Here is a 26,096-nt window from a genome sequence, read left to right on the forward strand (position 1 = left end):
GTTTAAATCCATAACCTCAATGTTCCAGGTTGGTGCTCTATGTACTGTGCCACCACAGGCCAAGCAACATGTCTTTTATAATGACAGTGTAAGTAAATATTTCTGATTAGAACCATGGTGCTTTCATCTGTTTGATTCTGCCCTGTTCCTCACCTGCATGACAAAGCTGCAGGAAGCTCCCAGGTTGGGGATAAGTAGCCAGCTTAAGGTAGGTCGTATTACTGAGACACCAAGAAAAGAATCTTTCTTGGGTTATTTCTACCCACGCGATGGGAGAGGAGAGCTAGTAGAACTTCACTTCCAATTATGAGACTAGTCAATGTTTTGAGAAAGAATCTGCAGGTACCAGTCTCAAATGTTTGAAACTTTCTTGATAAGCTTGAGTTGGAAGTGGGTTGGAGATGCTGAAGAACATGACTGAATAATTCAAGCGCCTACTTTGCACATAGTACTGCTTCTCCTAATGAGGTCATTCAGTGAATATTTACTAATAACCTTGTGTGTGCAATACATCATGCTGAGAGAGATGGGGAGAAAAAAATTTTTGAAGAAACTCAAAAAAAAAGAAAAAGGTTGCAAATTGGTTATTCCACTGGAGAATCCAATATACTCTCATTTCAAATTCCTGTAGAGATGATTGAGAAGGGAACCAATCATTGTTCCCTTCCCAAATTCTTGGCTTACATCGAAAATAGTCCATTAAGGCCTGGCCTGCGGTGGCACAGTGGATAAAGCATCGAGGTGGAACGCTGAGGTTGCTGGTTCAAAACGCTGCACTCGTCTGGTCAAGGCACATATGGGAGTTGATGCTTCCTGCTCCTCCCCTCTTCCTCTCTCTCTCCTGTCTAAAATAAATAAATAAATAAATAAATAAATAAATAAAATTTAAAAATAGTCAATTTATTCCACATTTCCAGGTATGGCATACCAATTTTATCTTTGTTTGATTGATTTATTTCCCAGAATACCTTGCCAAAAGGATTTGGCTCCTGGCATTCAATAAAATCTCTGTCAAGATACTAGCTGGGCCTGACCAGATGGTGGCGCAGTGGATAGAGCATCGGACTGGGATTCCGAGGACCCAGGTTCGAGACCCCGAGGTCGCCAGCTTGAGCGCGGGCTCCTCTGGTTTGAGCAAGAGCCCACGAGCTTGAACCCAAGGTCACTGGCTCCAGCAAGGGGTTACTTGGTCTGCTGAAGGCCCACGGTCAAGGCACATATGAGAAAGCAATCAATGAACAACTAAGGTGTTGCAACACGCAATGAAAAACTAATGATTGATGCTTCTCATCTCTCTCCGTTCCTGTCTGTCTGTCCCTATCTATCCCTCTCTCTGACTCACTCTCTGTCTGTGTAAAAAATAAATAAATAAATAAAATTAAAAAAAAAAAAAAAAAAAGATACTAGCTGGTGGGCCCTGGCCGGTTGGCTCAGTGGTAGAGTGTTGGCCTAGCGTGCAGGAGTCTCGGGTTCGATTCCCAGCCAGGGCACACAGGAGAAGCACCCATCTCCTTCTCCACCGTTCCCCCTCTCCTGCCTCTCTGTCTCTCTCTTCCCCTCCCGCAGCCAAGGCTCCACTGGAGCAAAGTTTGCCCGGGCACTGAGGATAGCTCTGTGGCCTCTGCCTCAGGCGCTAGAATGGCTCTGATTGTGGCAGAGCGACGCCCCAAGATGGGCAGAGCATCGCCCCCTGGTGGGCGTGCCGGGTGGATCCGTTCGGGCGCATGCGGGAGTCTGTCTGACTGCCTCCCCGTTTTCAGCTTCAGAAAAATACAAAAAAAAAAAAAAAAAAAAAAGATACTAGTTGGCTTGACCAGGCAGTAACTCAGTGGATAGAGCATCGGACTAGGACGCGGAGGACCCAGATTTGAAACTCCGAGGTCACCAGCTTGAGCGTGGGCTCGCCAGCTTGAGAGCAGGGTTGCTGGCTGGAGCATGAGATCATAGAGATGACCCCAAGGTCTCTGGCTTGAAGCCCAAGGTCGCTGGCTTGAGCAAGGGGTCACTAGCTCTGCTGTAGCACCCCTGAACCCCCATCAAGGCACATATGAGAAAGCAATCAATGAACAACTAAGGTGCCACAACAAAGAACTGATGTTTCTCATCTCTCTCCCTTCCTGTCTGTCCCTCTCTTTGTCTGTGTCACAAAAAAATAAATTTAGAAAAGACACTAAAAAATCAGCTGCAGCTTACAGCGAGCAATAAAAAAAAAGAGAAAAAAAAACCCTGAAAAAGGGCTACAACCAGACTTTTAGTTACCACATTCAAAATGCTCATTTTCAACAAAATATTATAAAGCATGCAAAGAAGAAAGGATGGGTCTTTCACAGACTTTAACAGAAATTCTTGATAACACTGGTATAGCTGTTTTATTTTACTCTGTAATTATAAGAATATACTGTAAACCAGAATTTCTTTTTACTTATTTATTTGTTTGTTTGTTTATTTATTTTAGAGAGAGAGACAGACATGAAGGGAGAGATGAGAAGCATCAACTTGTAGTTGCTTCATTTTAGTTGTTCATTGATTGCTTCTCATACGTGCCTGTATGAGGTTAGAAGGTTGGGGGGGAGGCTCAAGGCCATCATGTGACCATGCTCAAGTCAGCGACTTTGGGCTCAAGCCAGCAACCTTTGGGCTCAAGTCAGTGACCTTGGGATCATGTCGATGATCCCACGCCCAAGCAAGCAACCCAGTGCTCAAGCTGGCAACCCTGTGCTCAAACCAATGAGCCCGTGCTCTAGCTGGTGACCTTGGGGTTTCCACCGGGGATCTTAGCACCCCAGGTTGACTCTCTATTCACTGCACCACCACTGGTTGGGTACTAATTTTATTTCATTGATTTTAGAGAGAGATAGGGAGTGAGAGAGAGAGAGGAGAGAGAAAGATAGGGACATCAATCTGTTTCTGCATGTGCCCTGACCTGGACTAAACCAGCAGCTTCTGTACTTCAGAACAATGCTTCAACCAACTGAGCTATTCAGCCAGGGCTAATTATTTATTTTTTTAAATATAATTCAAGCTTTCAGAAAAGTGGCAAAATTAGCAAATAAATTCCCATATTCTCCCTAACTAGATATACTAGGTTTTCATTTAACATTTTGTTACATTTACTTTTAGGTATATAAATTCATGTATATATGCACATATATGGATATACATATACACACATATGTTCATACACATATATACATATTATATATATTATTGTCACTTTTGTGAATCCTTTGAGGGTAAGTTGTAGACATCATGACAATCCCTAAACATACTGTATTAGTATGTATCATGCTAACTTTAGCATGTATTATGCTAGAGAACAGAGGCATTCTCGTATATAGTCACAGTAAAATGATCAAGTCATGAAAATTTAACAATAATACAATAATACTGATATTTACAACACATTTAGATTTTACAAATTGTCACAATGTTTTTTATAGAATTTTTTTCTAATTCAACATCTAATCCAGGATTACATATTACATTTAGTTTTCATGTCTCTTTATTTTCTTAAGACTTTAATTATTCATTATAGAGAGGAGAGAGAGAGAGAAGGGGGAGGAGCAGGAAGCATCCACTCCCATATGTGCTTTTACCTGGTAAGCCTAGGGTTTCAAACTGGTCACCTCAGCATTCCAGGTCAACACTTTATCCACTGCGCCACCACAGGTCAGATTCTTGTTGTTAGAACTAATCGGAGTCTGAAAAGACCAGTGTAACAGTCTTTCTTTTTTTTTTTTTTAATTTATTTATTCATTTTTTTAGAGATGAGAGAGAGAGAGAGGAGAGACAGAGAGAGAGAAGGGGGGAGGAGCTGGAAGCATCAACTCCCATATGTGCCTTGACCAGGCAAGCCCAGGGTTTCAAACCGGCGACCTCAGCATTTCCAGGTCGACGCTTTATCCACTGCGCCACCACAGGTCAGGCCTATAACAGTCTTTCTTGAAAGGAAACCTGCCAGGCTATCTCGTAAGGGAGAGTCACACCAGGCACAGACAGGACCATGCTTTAAGGGTTTGGGGAGGGGAAGTAGAAACAGTTTTGGGGTATTCGCCAATTGGCTGCTGGACAAAGGATGGTCTTTTATGGAAGTTAGAGTATATTTAACTTCTAGTGGCTTTCAATCATCCAGGACTTCTCGGCTTGTGACATCAGACATTCCTTTGCAGTTGGTCATCTGCCACGAGCCCTGAAACGAGACTTACTGTCAGGGTTAAAGAGATGAAACCTAAGATTTGTCTCTTTAGTTTCCTTTAATCTGGTACCTTTCTCAGTCTGCCTTTGTTTATTTATTTAATTTAATTTTACTTTTTTTAAGTGAGAGGAGGGGAGATAGTGAGATAGCTGTGAGGGGAAGAGATAAAGAGAAGGAGGAGAGGGAGGAGAAGAGAAGCAGATTGTCATTTCTCATGTGTGCCCTAACCTGGGATCAAATCCTGGATGTCTGCACACCTGGCCAACACTCTATCATCCACTGAACCAACTGGCCAGCGCCACAATTTATTTTATTTTAAAGATTTTATTAGGCCCTGGCCAGTACGCTCAGCGGTAGAGCGTCGGCCCAGCGTGTGGAAGTCCTGGGTTCAATTTCCAGTCAGGGCACACAGGAAAAGTGCCTATTTGCTTTTCCATGCTTCCCCCTCTCCTTCCTCTCTATCTTTCTCTTCCCCTCCCACAGCCAAGGCTCCATTGGATCAAAGTTGGCCCAGGCCCTCAGGAGGGCTCCATGGTCACTGCCTCAGATGCTAGAATGGCTCAGGCTACAACGGAGCAATGCCCCAGATGGGCAGAGCATTGCCCCCTGGTGGTCATGCTGGCTGGATTCTGGTGGGGCGCATGAGGGAGTCTGTCTGACTGCCTCCCAGCTTCTAACTTCAGAAAAATACAATAAAGATACAAAAAAATAAAGGATTTTATTGATTTTTTTAGAGAGAGGAGAGAGAAAAAGGGGGGGCAGTGGGAAGCATTAGCTTACAGTAGTCACTTTTGGTACATGCCTTGGCTGGGCATGCCCAGGTAACCAGCAACCTCAGCATTCCAGGTTGAGGCTTTATCCACTGTGCCACCAAAGGTCAGGCACAATTAATTTCTTTCCAGTTCTATAAGGAACTGGAGATATAGCCCCCCAGTGTTTCTGCGACTGACATAAGAATTATTTTTTTGTCTTAAAGATCTCTGGCTCAGGCTTGACCGGGCGGTGGTGCAGTGGATAGAGCGTTGGACTGGGATGCGGAAGAACCAGGTTCGAGACCCCGAGGTCACCAGCTTGAGCGAGGGCTCATCCGGTTTGAGCAAAAGCTCACCAGTTTGAGCCCAAGATCGCTGGCTCGAGCAAGGGGTTACTCGGTCTGCTGAAGGCCCACGGTCAAGGCACATATGAGAAAGCAATCAATGAACAATTAAGCTGTTGCAATGCGCAACGAAAAACTAATGATTGATGCCTCTCATCTCTCCGCTCCTGTCTGTCTATCCCTCTCTCTGAAAAAAAAAAAAAAAAAAAAAAGATCTCTGGCTCAGGCTGGAAGGCCCCATCAGTACTAATGTTCCTAAACTCAAGATCTGCACAATTATCTGTTTCAAAGCCAGTCTGCCTACTTATGTTTTTCTCACACCTAACTTTTCCTTCTTAACTCATACCTAACTTTGTTTCTTCTTTTTTATCTTTCCAATCAGTACAATGGTTTTTCAACACTGCCTATACTTATTTATCAGCCAGAATGTTTTCCACCAAATCAGCACTAGCACTGAGTTTACAGATTTGGGCCTTATAAGAAAAAATGAGAGGCCCTGGCTGGTTGGCTCAGTGGTAGAGCGTCGGCCTGGCGTACAGGAGTCCCGGATTCAATTCCCGGCCAGGGCACACAGGAGAGGTGCCCATCTGCTTCTCCACCCCTCCCCCTCTCCTTCCTCTCTGTCTCTCTCTTCCCCTCCCACAGCCAAGGCTCCACTGGAGCAAAGTTGGCCCGGGCGCTAAGGATGGCTCTGTGGCCTCTGCCTCAGGCGCTAGAATGGCTCTGATTGCGGCAGAGTGACGCCCCAGATGGGCAGAGCATTGCCCCCTGGTGGGCATGCCGAGTGGATCCCGGTTTGGCGCGTGCGAGAGTCTGTCTGACTGCCTCCCCATTTCCAGCTTCAGAAAAAAAAAAAGAAAGAATGAGAAATACTAGGGTAAAGACTATGTAACAGGTTCCCCCACCCTACAATTAATAACCAGACACTGAAGTCACTTGCAGCTTTTATTTATTTATTTTTACAGAGACAGAGAGAGAGTCAGAGAGAAGGATAGACAGGGATGGAGAGATGAGAAGCATCAATCAGTTTCTCATTGCGACACCTTAGTTGTTCATTGATTGCTTTCTCATATGTGCCTTGACTACGGGCCTTCAGCAGACCGAGTAACCCCTTGCTTGAGCCAGCGACCTTGGGTCTAAGCTAGTGAGCTTTGCTCAAACCAAATGAGCCCGTGCTCAAGCTGGCGACCTTGGGGTCTTGAACCTGGGTCCTTGGCATCTGTAAAGCCAGTAGCCACGGCCAGGGCCACCGTCAGAGCAGCCCAGCCCATGCAGGTTCTCATTGGATTCGGACAGTCGGTAAAGAAACAACGGAGCCAAAAACTGGTGGGCCATAGTCTTTCATTCTAGCTTGCACCCGGCAGGCAAGTAAAAACTACACACTGGGCTCCAAAACCCACTCACATTCAGTGCTCACAAAGCCACTGACTTATCCGAGTTTCCTAGAATCAAAGGTTTCTAGCTCACCAGACTTATTCTCCTCAGTTCCCCATCTCCTTCCTTATCCCAGATACAAACTCTACACAAACTGGCATCTCACTCAGCACTCCACCATCTTGGCTGCTTCTCCTGGCCTCCTCCACGTGGCCTCCTTATGCTCTCTGCTCTGCTCTCTCCTCTAATGATAATCTCAGGAGCCAAGAGCACAAGCTCCTGCTCCAACCCCATTTTATAGTGTAGAAATCCAAACCCTTAATCCAATATACATAATAGGGAAGTCTCTAATACAAAGTCACTTCTCTGAGGCATGATAGGATTGTACCACCTCACATCAAAAAGGGTAGGAAAGGCGCCTGACCTGTGGTGGCGCAGTGGATAAAACGTCGACCTGGAAATGCTGAGGTTGCCGGTTCAAAACCCTGGGCTTGCCTGGTCAAGGCACATATGGGAGTTGATGCTTTCTGCTCCTCCCCCCACTCTCTCTCTCTCTCTCCTCTCTCTCTCTCTCTCTCTCTCTCCCTCTCTCCTTTCTAAAAAAAAAAAAATGAATAAAAAAATGGAAAAAATTAAAAAAAAAAAAAAAGGGTAGGAAAGGCTTAATCCCAAAACCAAGCACCAGGCTACAAGGATTCTGCCTGCATTTAGCCCACCCCAACACACATTAATATCACCTGGGCGACGGCCTCCTCGTGTTATCTTTAACAAAGTGAGCATAATACATTTTATCTGCCCAACAGCATCCCAGTCCGATGCTCTATCCACTGCGCCACCGCCTGGTGAGGCACTTGCAGCTTTTAAATGATAGGTTTTCATTTTATTCAGAAAGGAGATCTATCACGTGGGGAATTATTTCCATTTAAATGCTGACAGTGGCCTGATCGGGAGTTGCACAGTGGATAGAGCATCAGACTGGGACTGGCAGACCCAGGTTTGAAACTATGAGGTTGCTGGCTTGAGCCCGGGCTCACCAGCTTGAGTGCAGGGTCGCTGGCTTGAGCATGGGATCATAGATGTTGGGCAAATAAGTTTGTAAAATGTGGTAGGTTACTTGCTTCAGTTTTGCATTGGCCGGGCAGTGCCTTGTGTATGTGGTCTATGAAAGGCTGTGGTGCTTGCCCTCAGGGCAACAGATTGCAAATTGCGAATTACCTTCCTGTTTGGGATGTGGGTATTGCTAATTTGTGTTTGGAGAAAAGATTTTTTCCCTAGCCTGGGTTTTGCAGGTAGAGAAGAAGGAGGGCTGGCAGATGTGGCAACTACAGCTGAGGGGCTTTGGGAGCTTCGCTAAGGCTGCTGGGGACCTTTGATTCCAGGAGGAACTGGAGATTTTCCGGGTCGTGGAACTGGAGGTTGTGTCAGGGCTTTGGGAGCTCTGAAGGAGAGGGAAGTGGTCTTCCCTGCCTATCTGCTTGTCTGCCAATGAGACTTTAATAAACAGAATGGCCCGCCATTTTTTTGCTTCACTGTTTCTTTACCATTTACCCGAATCCAATGAGAACCTGCATGGCCACCAGGGCAGGAGCCCCTGGCCTTACAATAGACTTGACCTCATGGTTGCTAGCTTGAGTCCAAAGGTCGCTGGGCTGAAGCCCCAGGTTGCTGGCTTGAGCAAGGGGTGACTCATTCTGCTGCAGCCCCCAAGTCAAGGCACATATGAGAAAATAATCAATGAACTAAGGAGCCCTAACAAAGAACTAATGCTTCTCTCTCCCTTCCTGTCTCCCTTACCTGTCCCTCTGTCTCTCACCAAAAAAAAATAAATAATAAAAAATAAAGACTCGTGAAGACAAAACACTTTGGCAAGGCAATTCTTAACAACTTTTCTTCTGAAAGCCAGAGGGAAGAAGGGAAGTGGATTGTTTTTACACCTAAGGCAGGCCCTAGGCTGGGTTTTGCCCCACCCCTGGGGTGTTGACCCTACAATCTTACTTTTAGGTAATGGGCGCGCCAGGGGGGGAAGGGAGAGGAGGGGATAGCATAAACTGAATGAGGGGGTTGGGGAAATCGCTGGAAAAACCGGATGAAGGGGGTTGGGGCAGTTCCTGATGAACAAAAGAACAGGAGGTAAAAGCTGTTTTCCCTCCACACCTAGACCCCGGCACTGGCGCGGTGGCCTCCAAGTGAGCAAGTGCGACTCCAGACACAGCCTCGGCCTCGAGCCTTTTGTCTCCTCGCAGCTCCGAGGTTCCCGAAGGTGAGTCTATCCACCCCTCCCGAGCGCAGCCCTGCGGGTAGCCAGCCCGGTGGCCAAAGGCGGTCGGTAGCGTGTCCAGGGGACAGAGAAAGCGAGGCCCGAGACGTGGGTCTCCGCGACCCGCTTGTTCCTTCGCGCGGCTCTAATGCCTCTCGCTGCAGCCCAGGTCGAGCTTCCAGATACGGGAAACGGTTGGACCTCGCCTGCGTCCCGGCTTCAACCCTGGGCACTGGGCACCCTCCTGGATGCCTCCCGCTGGGTCGCGAGCCCGGTTAGCGGCCTTAGTTGTGAGCGATAGCATCCCGAAGCGGGGTTGCCGCTCAGCCCTCTGGGAAGTGTAGTCCAGCAGTGTGAAGTGGGCGCGGCGGCCCAGGGCATTGTGGGAGTAGGAGTTCGGAGGCCAGAGGTGGGGAAAGCGCGGGCGGTTCACCTGCTTTTTGGCTTTAAGTCTTTCACTCCAACATCTTGGAGTCTGACTGGACTTTTGGTACAAAAAGGAAAAATCCTGACCAGGCGGTGGCGCAATGGATAGAGCGTCGGTCTGGGACGCGGAGGACTCAGGTTCGAGACCCCAAGGTAGCCAGATTGAGCGCGGGCTCATCTGGTTTGAGCAAGGCTCACCAGCTTGAGTCCAAGGTCACTGGCTCGAGCAAGGGGTCGGTCTGCTGTAGCTCCGCCGTCAGGGCACATATGAGAAAGCAATCAATTAACAACTAAGGAGCTGCAACAAAGAATTGATGCTTCTCATCTCTCTCCCTCCTGTCTGTCCCTCTCTCTGACTCTGTCTCTATCGCAAAAAAAAAAAAAAAAAAAGAAAAAAAGAAAAGAAAGGAAAAAATGAGAGCCATGTCTTACTCATTTCCCTATGCTTTGCTCTCTTAGCGTTTTTGTGCCTGCCTGTATTTGGTGACCATTCACTGCAAGGTGTTTGACTCAAAGTGTAAGGGAATCTCTGCCTGTATATTTTCAGGGTCTTAACATACGGAGCTGGTGAGGAATTGACTGTATAGGCCCCTGTATTAATTGCATTGTGCTTATAAATAGTGAAGATGAACCAACCAGGAGCCCTGCTAATCCTTCTACCGTAATCACAGGCCAGCTTATGGACAGTTGTGTGATTTAGGGTCTCATGGGAATTTCTGCATGGTTTGGAACCAGATGTGTGACTGAGTCTCAGAGTTCACCGCCCTGATTCTCTGTTTTTGTCTTGTTGTGGCATATAGTGACTCACTCATCTTGGTACTCCCAAGTGTGATCTTCCAGCTGTGCAGACTGATTTAGCCTAAATAATAAAGTTTCTAAGCAAAGTAGAATTACTTCTGAGACCCTAGGACTTAAATGCATAAGAATAAGCCTCCTAGGACAGATTATAGGGAGATGACCCAAAGTGCAGGGATCAATTCCAGAGGAGGACAAGGCTAACCTCAAAATCTCTCTCCAGAGCTTCAGAGTAGAGTTGAATGATTTACACAAAGAAGCAGATTATGTATTGCTGAAAATTCATGTTTATCTCATCTGAAACTGTGAATGAGGAGGAAGTCATAGCAACAACAGGACAAAGAAGAGAAGCTAATGATGGATTATCTCTGACTGTTGAGGTTGAGAGGAAAAGTAAGAATTACAGAAATAAACATAAAATGTAAAGTAGGGACAAGTCGAAGAAATGCTCTGGTTGCGACTGAAGAGGTTTAGGTGCCCCCTGCATGGTAGAAAAGGGAAGCAGACATATATCAGCAGAGGGCCTCAAAGTAGAGAAACTCAGTAGGTCACCATGTTTGGAAATCACAAAGTAGGCTTCTTGTAATGCATTCTCTAATCCTATCTTTTTCTTCCAGCACTTTGGTGCTCATCCTCATTCTCTGAAGCCATGGAAGGGAGAGTATTTCATAGTGCTTGCTTTTGTAAAGAATGTTAGGTCACAGTTTTCCATCTCCTGTTAGACTTGTGGATCTGTATTTTGTGTCTGTGCGTTTAACTTTTTGCTTAAAGCACTACTTTATCTTCATATTCTATCTTCGTCTAGCTTTTGAGTTAAGGAAGGTAGGAGATATATATATATATGCCTGACCTGTGGTGGTGCAGTGGATAAAAGATTGACCTGGAACGCTGAGGTCGCTGGTTCAAAACCCTGGGCTTGCCTGGTCAAGGCACATATGGGAATTGATGCTTCCTGTTCCTCCTCCCTTCTCTCTCTCTCTCTTCCCTAAAATAAATAAATAAAATCTTAAAAATATATATATATGTATATAAGGTCTACTGGAAAGTTCTGTCCGTTTCTATCACAAGTTTCGACACGTAAGCACATGTTTATTTGGCGCATGTGTGCCTCTCTATTTTTATCACTTAATGTATACATACTGACGTAGCAAATTAACTAAAACAAAGTTGATTCATGTTAGTCTTATGTGTGAAGCGATAGTGTACCCATGGCTACTGATAAAAGTTCATTTACGCCACTGTATTTGATACGAATTTCAACAAGGAAGAAATGCTACAGAAGCATGTAGAAATTTATTGAAAGTGTTTGGTGAAGGTACAGTTTCTGATAGGACATGCAGAAGATGGTTCGAAAAATTCCAAACAGGTGATTTCGACCTTTCTGATAAGCCACCTTTCTGATGGGCGACCATCTTTGATCGATGACGATGTTGTTAAGACCATGTTGGAGCAAGATCCTTTTCAGACAACATCGGAGATCGCAGAAAGGCTTAATTTAGCTCAGCGAACCATTTTGGACCATATTCGGAAGATAGGATTGGTGTGGAAATATATTATTTAATAAAGTTTATTGACGGTAAGAAAAATTTGTATTTTGTTTTATTCCAAAAATGGACAGAATTTTCATGTAGACCTTATATAAAAATTAACATATATATATATATATATATATATATATATAATTCAGCTAGCTTGTGATAACTTTTGTCATAGTGAATTTGGAAGTGGAAAGATAGAGTTTACCTCCTTGATGGCTTTTTTTTCCTACTTCTTCCAGACATGACTGCTAAAGAGGTGGCCCTGCCCCAAATACAGAGTGCAGAAGAAATGGAACCTAGTGTTGAGCTTCTTCCTGCTGAATTCCAGGCAAGTTTGAGTTTAATTTCTCTCCACTGAAATCTTAACTTGGTGTTTCATAGTGTGTCCTCATTTACTTCTTACCTCATTACCTTGCTTTAGAGGTCCACGAAAATCCCATTTAGAGAATTGAATCAAAGTAATTTTTCTGAAGACCTGAGGCCCCGGGGAGTGCTTAGGCTAGAGTTTTAAATTTAGGATTCATCTGTATGAACGATAGTTTAAACTCTGAAACTGTAATCCCTAAGAGAATAAGTGTATATAGAAAAAAGATGAGATATTACTGAATCCTGTAGCTTTCCAACACTTAGAGGTCAGGGAGATGAAGAGGAACCAGCAAAAGAGACGAAGATGTGGCCAGTAAGGTAAGGGAAAGCCAAAACATGTGGCGCTGTTGCCATCAATAGAGAAGGATTTTAAGGAGCAGGGTGGGATCAGGTGTTAAATGCTGCTGCCAAGTCAAGTAATATGAGACCTGATAACTGACCGTTGGGTTAAAAAATATGAAGACCACTGGTGACTGCCAAGAACAATGTCAGGGAGTGGGAGGAAGGAAAGCCTTAATTAGAGTGGGTTTAGAAGAAAATAGGAGAAAAATTGGAACTGAGAACTACAGACAACTATTTTTGAGAGTTTTACTCTAAAGGAAAGGAGAGTAGAGTGATGATAAGAAGGATTTGTAAGACCAAAGAGGGTTTGTTGTTTTTAAAAAAAAAAAGATGGGAGAAATAACAGATTATTTGTAAGTTTGTAATAGCAGATGGAGAAGAGAAGATGTCTAAATAAAGATGGAGCTCTAGGGATCACCTACATTTGGAGCATTTTTCAAACATTATTTCATTTATTTTAAACAAATGGTCTTGTGAGTCAGGTGTGATACCTATTTCATAGTAAACTGAGGCTCATGGTAACTTGCTCAGAATGATGAAATGGATAAACTCTAATCAGAACCCAGGTAAGTCTGATCCTAAATCCCATGCTTCTCACCACTTTGTTCTATTCTCTGACTTTCCCACAAAGTAATCTCCAATTAATTGTGGTCAACAAAGTACAGTTACATCACTGTCAATATTAGAATAGTTGATCATTTTCAATTTAAAATCAGTAAATCTAGTCATTCAGAACAACTTTACTTACTACAGGATAACAAAATAAATCTAAAAGGCATGGCCTGACCAATGGTGACACAGTGGATAGAGCATCGACCTGGAACACTGAGGTTGCTGGTTTGAAACCCCGGGCTTGCCCAGTCAAAGGCATATGCAAGAAGCAACTATTTAAGGGTTGATGCTTCCTGCTCAACCCTCTGCCTTTCTTTCTCTCTCTGTCTAAAATCAATAAATAAAATCTTTTAAAAATATAAATAAATAAAAATAAAAGTTATGCCCTAACTACAGAGAATTATTAGAGTAACAGGACCTGATATATACATTCAAGATATCAATCTGAATTTCTGTCAAAGCTCAGAATATTCCAGGAATCAGTATCATTTACATATATGAGCTTTATCCCATCTTCAACATAATTAGTAATTAACATTTGGTTGTCATTCAAAATATTAGAGTTACTTAGTAAACTGAGAAACAGGAAAAGTATAGTTAAAAGTATGACTTTGGAGTCAGACTCTCTCGTATAATTATTATTACAAAAGGTAATTCAAAGGATTTAGCACCTAGAAAATAAATTATAAATGGTAACTATTGTTATTTTCTCTAACACAGACTTATACTAAGAATTTAAAAATATTTCATTAAAATTGTTAAAACAAATGTTTAAACTTCATATTAAAAACCCCTTCCACTTCTAGATTGTCCTCTTCCCTTAAGGATTACCAAATACTATAAAATATGCTTATTCTTCCAGGAATTGGTGACAATCAAAGATGAGGAAACGGACTTCATCAGTGTTGAAAAGGAACAGCTGAATTCTGCCCAAAGCTACATGGGCACAGATATAAAGGTGGAGAATTGTGAGAGCCTGGTATTTCAGGGTAAGGAAGTTGTTTTGTACTGTAACTGCTTACTGTGGCAAAAACTTTTCGATAACTAATGGCGTCTGAAATGCCAAAGTTTTGTTTGAGTCAGAAAGACCTAATCCCGCAGTGGTTGGCAAATTGCAGCTCGCGAGCAACATGTGGCTCTTTGGCTCCTTGAGTGTGGCTCTTCCACAAAATACCTCGTGTGGGCGCTACCTCAATAAGGAATGTGCCTACCTATATAGTTTTAGTTTAAAAAATTTGGCTCGCAAAAGAAATTTCAATCATTGTACTGTTGATATTTGGCTCTGTTGACTAATGGGTTTGCCGACCACTGCCGGAGGGATCCCTTTTTTCTCTTTTGACAAGTAAAAGTTCACCATATGTGCACAAGGACAGCTTAATTATATTGATTTTAAGACTTATGGAGCTATAGTAATCAAAACTGTGTAGTATTGCTCAAAGGATAGATGTAAAATAATGGAACAGAACAGATAATCCAGAAATAGACACACATCTCTCACTATCTATAATAAATAAACAAACAAATAAATACAGATTAAAAAAAGAAAAAAAATGGTGCTGGAACAATTGACCATGGCTATGCAAGAAAAATAAACTTGAATTTATACCTCCTAGCTCTGGCCTTTTGGCTCAGTGGGAGAGTGTCAGATGGCATGTAGAGGTCCCAGGTTCAATTTCCAATTGGCATACAGGAGAGTCGCCCATCTTGCTTTTTCATCCCTCCACCCTTCTTTCTACCTCTTTCACTCTTCCCCTCCTGTAGCCATAACTCGATTGGAGAAAGTTGGCCCTGGGTACTGAGGATGGCTCCATGGTATCTGCCTCAGACACTAAAGAAGAGCTCCGTTGCTGAGCCACAGAGCATTGCTCCCTAGTGGGATTGCCAGGTGGATCCTGGTTGGATGCATGAGGGAGAAGATGAGTTAATACATATCTATATTTAATTCAAGATTTCCTGGTAGATATATAGTAAATAGTTGATATATGGGTGTGGAAGAAAGAACTAAGCTGAAGATACAGATTCAAGATTGTTGATATATAGAAGGCAATTACAACTACCACAAAATAAGTCTTGGAGAGCTGATGCACAGTAGATTGAATATAGACAACAATACAGTATTGTATTTAATCATTAAACCTACTGAGAGAATAGATCTTAATTATTCCTATCACAAAAACGAAATGATAATTATGTGATGTGATAGAGGTACTAACTATTGCTATGATGACAGTCAGATTTATAAATGTGTATAAATGTATCCAAACAACATGCTGTATACCTTAAATTTGTACGATGTTATATGTCAAATATATATCAGGTTTTTTTTTTGTTTTGTTTTTTAAATTTTTTTTTTATTTTATTTTTTTTTATTTTATTTATTCATTTTAGAGAGGAGAGAGACAGAAAGAGAGAGAGGAGAGAGAGACAGGGGGGAGGAGCTGGAAGCATCAACTCCCATATGTGCCTTGACCAGGCAAACCCAGGGTTTTGAACCGGCGACCTCAGCATTTCCAGGTCGACGCTTTATCCACTGCGCCACCACAGGTCAGGCCTATATCAGGTTTTAAAAAGGCAGTTACTGGGCCTGGCCGGTTGGCTCAGCGGTGTAGTGTCGGCCCGGTGTTCAGGAGTCCCAGGTTCGATTCCCGGCCAGGGCACACAGTAGAAGCGCCCATCTGATTCTCCACCTCTCCCCCTCTCCTTCCTCTCTGTCTCTCTCTTTCCCTCCCACAGCCGAGGCTCCATTGGAGCAAAGATGGCCGGGTGCTGAGGATGGCTCTGTGGCCTCTGCCTCAGGCACTAGAATGGTTCTGGATGCAACAGAGCGATGCCCAGAGGGGCAGAGCATTGATCGCCCCCTGGTGGGCATGCCGGGTGGATCCCGTTCGGGCACATGCGGGAGTCTGTCTGACTGCCTCCCCGTTTCCAGCTTCAAAAAAATGAAAAAAAAAAACAAAAACAAAAAACCAAACAAACAGACAAAAAAGGCAGTTACTACCACGTGGACTGGATGAATTCTTTAAAGGACACAGTGTAGTTGGGGGGTGTAGGGGCAAAAGAGGGGAGCCTAAGACCAAACACTAAGAAGCATCAACATTTAAGAAGAAGAAACAGCAGAAAAAGGTCCAAAGAAATAGAGATCTGGAGAATTTATAATTGTAGAATTGAAGAGAGAATATAAGTCAGTCATACCTGAACAAAATTGGGGGAAAAGGTGGGAGAATGTATCTAGGAGGAAAGCATGGTCAACACCGTCAAGTGCTATTGAGAGGCCAAACTAAAGAAGGCACGAAAGGATGCACTGAATTTACACGACATAAATTGTCAATGACTTCACTGAGAAAGGGAGAAACCTGCTGCAGTGAGTTCAGGGACAAGTATGTGATGAGAGAATATACAAAATTTGTTTGAGAAATTTGGCTATGACAGAAGAAAGGGAAGAAATGAAGGATGGAGGAGAGAGAAGTATGTGAAGGAGGAAAGAAGGAAGAAGGAAAGAAAGGAAAGTGGTTAATGGAGACACAAAATCATAAAGCATATGTTAAATAAAATGTTTGCCTTTAAAAAGAACTGGACAGAATTATTTAAACAGTTAAAAGTGCCCTGGCCAAATGGCTCAGTTGGTTAGAACTTTGTCCCAAAATACAGAGGTTGCCAATTCCATACCTGGTCAGGGCACATACAGGAACAGACTGATGTTTCTCTCTCTCTCTTTCTCCCTTCCTCTGTCTCTAACATTAATAAATAAAAAGTAAAATAAAAATAAAAATTTCTGTGCTTGGCTTGTGGAGGTGCAGTAGATAGACTGTCGAACTGGAACACTGAGGTCACCAGTTGGAAACTCTGGGCCTGCCCAGTCAAGGCACATACAACAAGCAACCAATGAACAACTAAAGTGAAGCAACTATGGGTGACACTTCTCGCTCCCTTCCTGTAAAAAAGAAAAAAAAATCAACAAATTAAAAAAAAATGATTTTAGTATCCGATTCACGGCACCACAGAAAAAAAAATTAATTTAGAGAGAGAGAGAGAGAAACATCAATTTGTTTTTTCACTTTCTATGCATTCATTGGTTAAGTTTTGTATGTGTCCTGGCTGGGGATTGACCCATAAACATGAGGAAGAAGATGAGTTAATATATATCTATATTTAATTCATATCAGGATGATGCTCCAACCCAGTGGTTTTCAATCTTTTTATAGTTGAGGACCTTTGAAAATAGGATTATTATTTTGGGGACCACGAAAGCAGAAATCACCCTGAGCATAAGCAAACTCAAGTAAGATCATTGGGTCTATAATAATCTTCACACAACATCAGGGTGGCTAACTTTTTGTCAGACCAGCAGGAAATTTCTGGTGGACCAGTTTGTGGAATGGCGGCGTTTGAAAACCACTTCACCCAACTACCTGGCTAGGGCCTTGTTTAATACTTTTCAAAAACTGTCTCGTCTCAACCTATGTTTTTCTCTTCCTCCTTCCTTAGTTATTTCATGTTAATATTTATTCTCATTCTTTCTGCTTTTCCTCCGCCTTCTTAGTCTGTTCAGTTTTTCATTCTCTTAGGTAGAACATCCTCATTGTCCTTTTATGGTGCCTTAAGATACCCTCTCTCATCTCTGTTATTCCTTAAAACTACATCTACTATCGTTAGGAAGCACTTTCTGAAAACATTCAAATAAACATTTTAATAAGCATCATTTTTTTTTTTGTATTTTTCTGAAGTTGGTAACGGGGAGGCAGTCAGACAGACTCCCGCATGCGCCCGACCGGGATCCACCCAGGATGCCCACCAGGGGGCGATGCTCTGCCCAACTGGGGCGTTGCTCTGTTGCAACCAGAGCCATTCTAGCGCCTGAGGCAGAGGCCATAGAGCTATCCTCAGTGCCCAGGCCAACTTTGCTCCAATGGAGCCTTGGCTGCAGGAGGGGAAGAGAGAGACAGAGAGAGGAAGGAGAGGGGGAGGGGTGGAGAAGCAGATGGGCGCTTCTCCTGTGTGCCCTGGCCGGGAATCGAACCCGGGACTCCTGCACACCAGGCCGACTCTCTACCACTGAGCCAACCGGCCAGGGCCAAAACTAATACACAAATGTAATGTGGAAAAAGAAATAGAACTGTGATTGCTGCTGTTAATAGGAAATGACTGGGAAAAAACACTAAAGAGTTTTCTTTCTTCTTCTTTTTTTTTTTTAGGTGAGGGAATGGGATATAGTGAGGCACCCTCCGGCATGTGCCCTGGCCAGGATCCACGCGACAACGCTGTCTGGGGCCAATGCTTGAATCCATTGAGCTATCCTCAGTACCTGAGGCTGATGCACTCAGACCATCCGAGCTGTACCCATCATCCAGGGCCAGGCTTGAGCCACTGGCTGCAGGAGGTGAAGAGGGAGAGAAGAGAGAGAGGAATTGGGGTGATAAACAGATGGTCGCTTCTCTTGTATGCCCTGACCAGGAATCAAACTTGGGATGACCATACGCCAAGCCAAAGCTCTATCCACTGAGCCACCAGCCAGGGCCAAGAGTTTTCTGAAGTGAGAAAAATGCTCTATATTTTGATATCAGTGTGGTAACATGGGCATAACCTGCTCTCAAAAGTGTAATTAAAAATTACAATTGTGTAATTAAAAGTCATCAAATTGTGTAATTAAAAATTATATGTATTAGTATATATAAATGTTACCTCACCAAAAAAAAACTAAATAAACATTGACCTATATTTAATAGGTTTGTTTATTGCAGTATGGATTGACAATTTCAAAATCAAAGTATTCTTTTTTTTTTTTTTTTTTTAACAGAGGCAGAGATAGACAGGGACAGACAGACAGGAACGGAGAGAGATGAGAAGCATCAATCATCAGTTTCTCATTGCGCGTTGCGACTTCTTAGTTGTTCATTGATTGCTTTCTCACATGTGCCTTGACCGTGGGCCTTCAGCAGACCAAGTAACCCCCTGCTGGAGCCAGCGACCTTGGGTCCAAGCTGGTGAGCTGTTTGCTCAAGCCAGATGAGCCCGCGCTCAAGCTGGTGACCTCGGGGTCTCGAACCTGGGTCCTTCTGCATCTCAGTCCGACACTCTATCCACTGCGCCACCACCTGGTCAGGCAAAATCAAAGTATTCTTTAGATACATTAGTTAGGATATAATCAGAGATGCAGGACCACTAAGAAATTTATAACTGGGAGCTGGAGTGTGTTGACATAATTTCTGGTGCTATGGCTGAAGTTAGCTGGGCTGGCAGTTGAAAAGAAAAGATGAATGTGGAGCGTAGAAGAAGAAAATAAAACCCGTATCTGCCTTTCCCCAGAGCTCATGTTCATCTCTAAGCCTTCAGCATTGATGAGGCAGGCGTTTCAGACTTCATTGTAGAGCTGCACATGATCCTAACTTAGGATTCAGAGAAGCTGACATAGGACATTTCAAGGAGCTGAAGGAACTGCAATCTTAGCTCTTGCCCCAAACTAGTGAGGTAGCTGGAGAAGCTGTAGACTGGGCTGCTGTCCTAGGCCAACAACTTGAGCCAGCAGACATGCCCATGGACTACAATAGCCCCTGACCTTCTAAGCTTCAATGTGCTTGATGCTTGACTCCCTTTCCCATATCCCGTGCAGCTTTTTCTTTTGGCCAACCTAAATGAAAACTGCAGGTCAGTCAATTCTGAGAAAAGTAGGTTTATTTTAGCTGAACCTATACAGTACTGTATAAAACCACAGGATTCCACCAAAAAATATCCCCATGCTGCCCCTGGAAATCATTGATCAGTTTCTCACCTCAAGAGTTTTATCTTTAATAGATGCCATATAAACAGAATTGTACCACATAGAGTCTTTTTAGTTTGGCTTCTATTCAATTATAATGTGTTTAAGATTCTTCCATGCAGTTAGTTGTGTGCGTCAATGGTTTGTTCCTTTTCAATGGTAAGTAGTTTTCCATTATATGGATATACCGGTTTGTTAATCCATTCAGTAATTGAAGTATATTTGAGCTGTTTTTAGTTTGTTTTTTTTTTGTTTTTTTTTTTTTTACGTTTTTCTGAAGCTGGAAACAGGGAGAGACAGTCAGACAGACTCCCGCATGCGCCCGACCGGGATCCACCCAGCACGCCCACCATGGGGCGACGCTCTGCCCACCAGGGGGCGATGCTCTGCCCATCCTGGGCGTCGCCATGTTGCAACCAGAGCCACTCTAGCGCCTGGGGCAGAGGCCACAGAGCCATCCCCAGCACCCGGGCCATCTTTGCTCCAATGGAGCCTTGGCTGCGGGAGGGGAAGAGAGAGACAGAGAGGAAAACGCGGCGGAGGGGTGGAGAAGCAAATGGGTGCTTCTCCTATGTGCCCTGGCCGGGAATCGAACCCGGGTCCTCCGCACGCTAGGCCGACGCTCTACCGCTGAGCCAACCGGCCAGGGCCAGTTTTGGACAATATTTTAAAAATTATTTTTTATTTATTCATTTTAGAGAGAAACAGAGAAAGATAGAGAGAGAGAAGGGCGGAATAGCAGGAATCATCAACTCCCATATGTGCCTTGACCGGGCAAGCCCAGGGTTTTGAACTGGCGACCTTATGGTTCCAGGTTGATGCTTTATCCACTGCGCCACCACAGGTCAGGCAGTTTTGGACAATTTTTAATAAAGTTGGACTTTATTGCACAGGACTTTATGTAAACACAAATTCTCATTTCTTCAAAAAAAATTGCCTTGGAGTGGGATTGCTGGATCATATTGTAAATATATATTTAACTTTAAAGGAAACTTGAAGTATTTAGCAAAGTGGTTGTACCATTTTGCATTCCCACCAGCAGTGTATGAGAGTTTCAGTTGGTCCATCCACATACTTTCCAGCGTTTGCTATTGTCAAGGTGTCTTTTTTTTTTTTTTTTTTTGTATTTTTCTAAAGTTAGAAGCTGGGCCCTGGCCGGTTGGCTCAGCGGTAGAGCGTCGGCCTGGTGTGCGGGGGACCCGGGTTCGATTTCCGGCCAGGGCACATAGGAGAAGCGCCCATTTGCTTCTCCACCCCCCCTCCTTCCTCTCTGTCTCTCTCTTCCCCTCCCGCAGCCAAGGCTCCATTGGAGCAAAGATGGCCCGGGTGCTGGGGATGGCTCCTTGGCCTCTGCCCCAGGCGCTAGAGTGGCTCTGGTGGGCAGAGCATCGCCCCCTGGTGGGCGTGCCGGGTGGATCCCGGTCGGGCGCATGCGGGAGTCTGTCTGACTGTCTCTCCCCGTTTCCAGCTTCTAAAAAAAAAACAAAGTTAGAAGCTGGGAGGCAGTCAGACAGATTCCCACATGTGCCCAACTGGGATCCACCTGGCATGCCTACCAGGGGGCAATGCTCTGCCCATCTGGGGTGTGGAGAAGCAGATGGGCCCTCCTCCTGTGTGCCCTGACTGGGAATTGAACCTGGGACTTCCACACTCCGGGCTGATGCTCTACCACTGAGCGAACCAGCCAGGGCCGGTATTGTCAACGTTTTGTCATTTAAAAATTTTAGACATGCTAATAGGTAAGTAGTGGTACCTAATTGTGGTTTTGCTATGCATTTCCTTAGTGAATAATGAAGTTAACCATCTTTTCATGTGATTAGAAATAAAACAAAGTGAATAAAAAGTTCTCATTAAGAATATTTTTTCAGCCCTGGCCGGTTGGCTCAGTGGTAGAGCGTCGGCCTGGCGTGCGGAAGTCCCGGGTTCGATTCCCGGCCAGGGCACACAGGAGAGGCGCCCATCTGCTTCTCCACCCCTCCCCCTCTCCTTCCTCTCTGTCTCTCTCTTCCCCTCCCGCAGCTGAGGCTCCATTGGAGCAAAAGATGGCCCCGGCGCTGGGGATGGCTCCTTGGCCGCTGCCCCAGGCGCTAGAGTGGCTCTGGTCACGGCAGAGCGACGCCCCGGAGGGGCAGAGCGTCGCCCCCTGGGGGACGTGCAGGGTGGATCCCGTTCGGGCGCATGCGGGAGTCTGTCTGTCTCTCCCCGTTTCTAGCTTCAGAAAAATACAAAAAAAAAAAGTATTTTTTCAAGTCTCGCATTACTTTTGTGAGTTCCTTTGCGTTCAAACAGTGATTTTATATGTTTTGTTACAGATCATTGCTAAAAACTAGTCCCTCTGTTCTTCCCATTTCTGAAAATGATTTGTTCGCCCCTCCCCACTCTACCTTCCTTCTGGTTTTGACTATGCAACTTGCTTTGGCCAGTAATATGTTAATGTAACACAAGCAAACACTCCAAAAGTGCTTGCATGTTTGGAATTTCTACTCTTGTGCTTCTGCTATGATCATGAAAAGAACTTGGCTGGACTAGCCTGTTCTTTCCCAGAAGAAGATGAGAGACGAGTGAAGCTGAGCCACTCCAATTTAGCCCACGTTAAATCTGACCTTCAGCCAATCTCCCAAAATGTGAGCAAGTCCACTCGAGATTAGCAGAATTCTTCAGGCAAGATCAGCCTAAGGAAGTCAATCACTAGGAGACCTACAGACATGAGAATAATAAATTATCAGTTATTGTATACGAGGAAACTTTTGTGGTGGTTTACTAAGCAGTATTGCACCAAAAGGTCATTGATATATCTGTCTAATATTTTCATTGTTTTGACTGAAGGGTTATACATTTTCTCATTCATTTCTACATTTTTGTGATTACTTTTTTTTGTGTGTGACAGACACAGAGTGAGGGACAGATAAGGACAGACAGGAAGGGAGAGATGAGAAGTATCAATTCTTCATTGCAGCACCTTAGATATTCATTGATTGCTTTCTCATATGTGCCTTGACCAGGGGGCTACAACAGACCGAGTAACCCCTTGCTCAAGCCAGCGACCTTGGGCTCAAGCTAGTGACCTTTGGGCTCAAGCCAGAGACCATGGGGTCATGTCTATGATCCCATGTTCAAGCCAGCGACCCCACGCTCGAGCTGGTGAGCCCATGCTCAAGCCAGTGACCTCGGGGTTTCAAACATGGGTCCTCTGTGTCCCAGTCCGACGCTGTAGTCACTGTGTCACCTCCTGGTCAGGGTAGTTCCAGTTTCTTCTCCAGTTTTCTCTTTCTACCATCCCTCTTTGCACATTATGCTCTAGCATTTATGATTATTGAAATCCTCAAACATTTCCTTTCTTGATTCAGGACCTTAGTATATGTAGTAGCTTCTGCTTGAAATATTCTTGTCATCTCCCTTTATTTGGTTTATTCCTATTCATCTTTTCAGTATCAGCTTAAGTTATCACATGAGCCAGAAGCCTTTCCCTCACCCTAAGCTAAGTTACTTACCTCTAATATTATGTCCTTATAACCTCCCCTTAGTTCTCCTGCTGTCATCACACTTTATCATCATTACTTGTTCAGTCTTTCCCACTATAGTCGACACTTGCACAAGGTGAAGGTTAAGGGCACCAACCACTGGCCATCATACAGGAAGAAATTTGCATATAACTTCACTCCCCAATTAACCACAGTTCTGAGGGCAACTGGTTCATGGATTCCCCAATGGTTACCAAAATCTGTAGATGTACAAGTTCCTTATATAAAATGGTGTAGAACAGTGCACACAGTTGATCCTATGTGTGTATGGATTCCTAACCATGGATCAAAAGTACTGTTTTTCTTGTTTGTGTGAATGTGAAACTTGGGGATGTGGAGGGCCAATTGTAATTTATTGAAAAAAGAAAACATAAGTGGATTTGCATAGTTCAAAACTGTTGTTTAAGGGCCATGGCATATGTGATATACTGATTATTTACTTGTTGAGGGTCATTCCACTGATACTGTAAATTCTCAATGGGCAAAGATATGATCTATCTTGTTCATTGCTTTATTCCTATTGTATAACACTTATTAGATATTGAACAAATAATAGTGAAATGGCAGAATCAATGAGCCATACCTAACTATATTTACTCAGGATGGATCTAGGATTTATTTTGGAATTAGAATCAACATTTGGACTGAATGGAATAGTCCTTCATTTGCTATTAAGTAATTCCATGATTATGGATATGTCTCTTTCTTACCTTACAGAAGCACATTATCCTATTCTGGATCATGAAAATTATCAATTAGATAGTTAAATGTCTTCTAAATCTCTAATTCTCAGTGTTCTCTATGTTCGGGGTGACTAGGATCTTAAACTACCCTATTTATCTCAATAGAGAAAAATTCATTCCCTTTCAAAGTGAGGAAGTACAGATTATTATTTTAAACATAATTTCTCTACTTTACTACCCCAGTTTCTAGCCCATGAGATGACATGTTCTGTGAAAAATTAATAAATTCAATGAGTTACTAAAGAGTTCCCTCTGGTCTCTATGGACCTCTGTTGCCCTAACCCTGATGTTGCTGCAAGATGTTTCTCATTTCCAAGCAATTTAATCCAGCTTCAATGTAACAGGAAGCGACCTAATGGAGGATAGACACTCAGATAACTTTATTAGAGGAAAACATTATTAAAAGCCAGCAGAGCAGGCCCTGGCCGGTTTGCTCAGTGATAGAGCGTCGGACTGGCATGCAGGAGTCCCGGGTTCGATTCCCGGCCAGGGTACACAGGAGAAGCGCCCATCTGCTTCTCCACCCCTTCTCCTCTCCTTCCTCTCTGTCTCTCTCTTCCCCTCTTGCAGCCAAGGCTCCACTGGAGCAAAGTTGGCCCGGGCGCTGAGGATGGCTCTGTGGCCTCTGCCTCAGGCGCTAGAATGGCTCTGGTTGCAACAGAGCAACACCCCAGATGGGCAGAGCATCGCCCCCTGGTGGGCATGCTGGGTGGATCCCGGTCGGGCGCATGTGGGAGTCTGACTGCCTCCCCGTTTCCAACTTAAGAAAAATACAAAAAAAAAAAATTTATTGATTTATTTTAGAAAGAAAGAGATAGAAACTTTTGATTGTTGTTCCATTTTTTTTGGCATTTATTGATTGATTCCTTTTTTTTTTTTTTTTTTTCATTTTTCCGAAGCTGGAAACGGGGAGGCAGTCAGACAGACTCCCACATGCGCCCGACCGGGATCCACCCGGCATGCCCACCAGGGGGCGATGCTCTGCCCATCCGGGGCGTCGCTCTGTTGCAACCAGAGCCATTCTAGCGCCTGAGGCAGAGGCCACAGAGCCATCCCCAGCGTCCGGCCAACTTTGCTCCAATGGAGCCTTGGCTGTGGGAGGGGAAGAGAGAGACAGAGAGGAAGGAGAGGGGGAGGGGTGGAGAAGCAGATGGGCGCCTCTCCTGTGTTCCCTGGCCGGGAATCGAACCCGGGACTCCTGCACGCCAGGCCGACGCTCTACCGCTGAGCCAACCGGTCACAAATCAATAAATTTAAAACACCAAATAAATTTATGGCTACTTATTTGTATTACTATCGTAACACTTCCATTTCAAAGTGCATATTGCTAATATAAATGAATCAGTACTGATATTCTGAAATAATTTGAAATTTAGAAAAATAATTTGGAAAACACACCATTTACCTAGATTCACCAAATTTATCATTTTCCCACTTCTGTTCTTTGAGACTACTTTTTGAGTAAACTGGATTTCTATGTATAAGCAAAAATCAATCTAGTTCCAAAATGACATTTAGAGTAGAATATGCTCGTAAAATTCTAGAACCTGCAACACTACACTTATTGTTTAATGGATGTAAGATCTTATAAGTAAACTCTAAAATGGGGAAAAGGAGGATACATAAATTCAAGATAGTTATTCTTTCAGGTGAGAGAATGGAATGGGATTAGAGAGGGTATACAAGGGTCCTTAACAGTATATTCAGTGTGTCCGTAAAGTCATTTTGCACTTTTTTTTTTTTTTTTACAGAGACAATGAGAGTCAGAGAGAGGGATAGACAGGGACAGACAGACAGGAATGGAGAGATGAGAAGCATCAATCATCAGTTTTTCGTTGCACATTGCAGCACCTTAGTTGTTTGTTTGTTTGTGTGTTTTTTTTTACAGAGACAGAGAGAAAGTCAGAGAGAGGTACAGACAGACAGGAACGGAGAGATGAGAAGCATCAATCATTTGTTTTTCGTTGCGCTTTGCAACATCTTAGTTGTTCATTGATTGCTTTCTCATATGTGCCTTGACCGTGGGCCTTCAGCAGATCGAGTAACTCCTTGCTTGAGCCAGCGACCTTGGGTCCTA

The 26,096-nt window shown here is 43.9% G+C and overlaps 1 protein-coding gene across 2 annotated transcripts in view; it reads right to left on the minus strand.

The window, feature by feature from the left end:
- ZNF394 (zinc finger protein 394) overlaps nucleotides 1–26,096 on the minus strand; it is a 481,244-nt gene that overhangs the window by 429,046 nt on the left and 26,102 nt on the right. Inside the window, exon 3 of one of the 2 annotated variants that reach the window (XM_066382180.1) lies at nucleotides 4,026–4,189. The exons of the other annotated variant lie outside the window; for it this stretch is intronic. Coding sequence (XP_066238277.1) covers nucleotides 4,152–4,189 — 38 coding nt within the window. The 3' untranslated portion in view covers nucleotides 4,026–4,151. Of the gene's footprint in view, nucleotides 1–4,025; nucleotides 4,190–26,096 lie in introns of those variants that run through there. 2 annotated transcript variants of the gene reach the window in all.

Source organism: Saccopteryx leptura, chromosome 4 (assembly GCF_036850995.1).
Source record: "Saccopteryx leptura isolate mSacLep1 chromosome 4, mSacLep1_pri_phased_curated, whole genome shotgun sequence".
Classification (NCBI taxonomy): domain Eukaryota; kingdom Metazoa; phylum Chordata; class Mammalia; order Chiroptera; family Emballonuridae; genus Saccopteryx; species Saccopteryx leptura.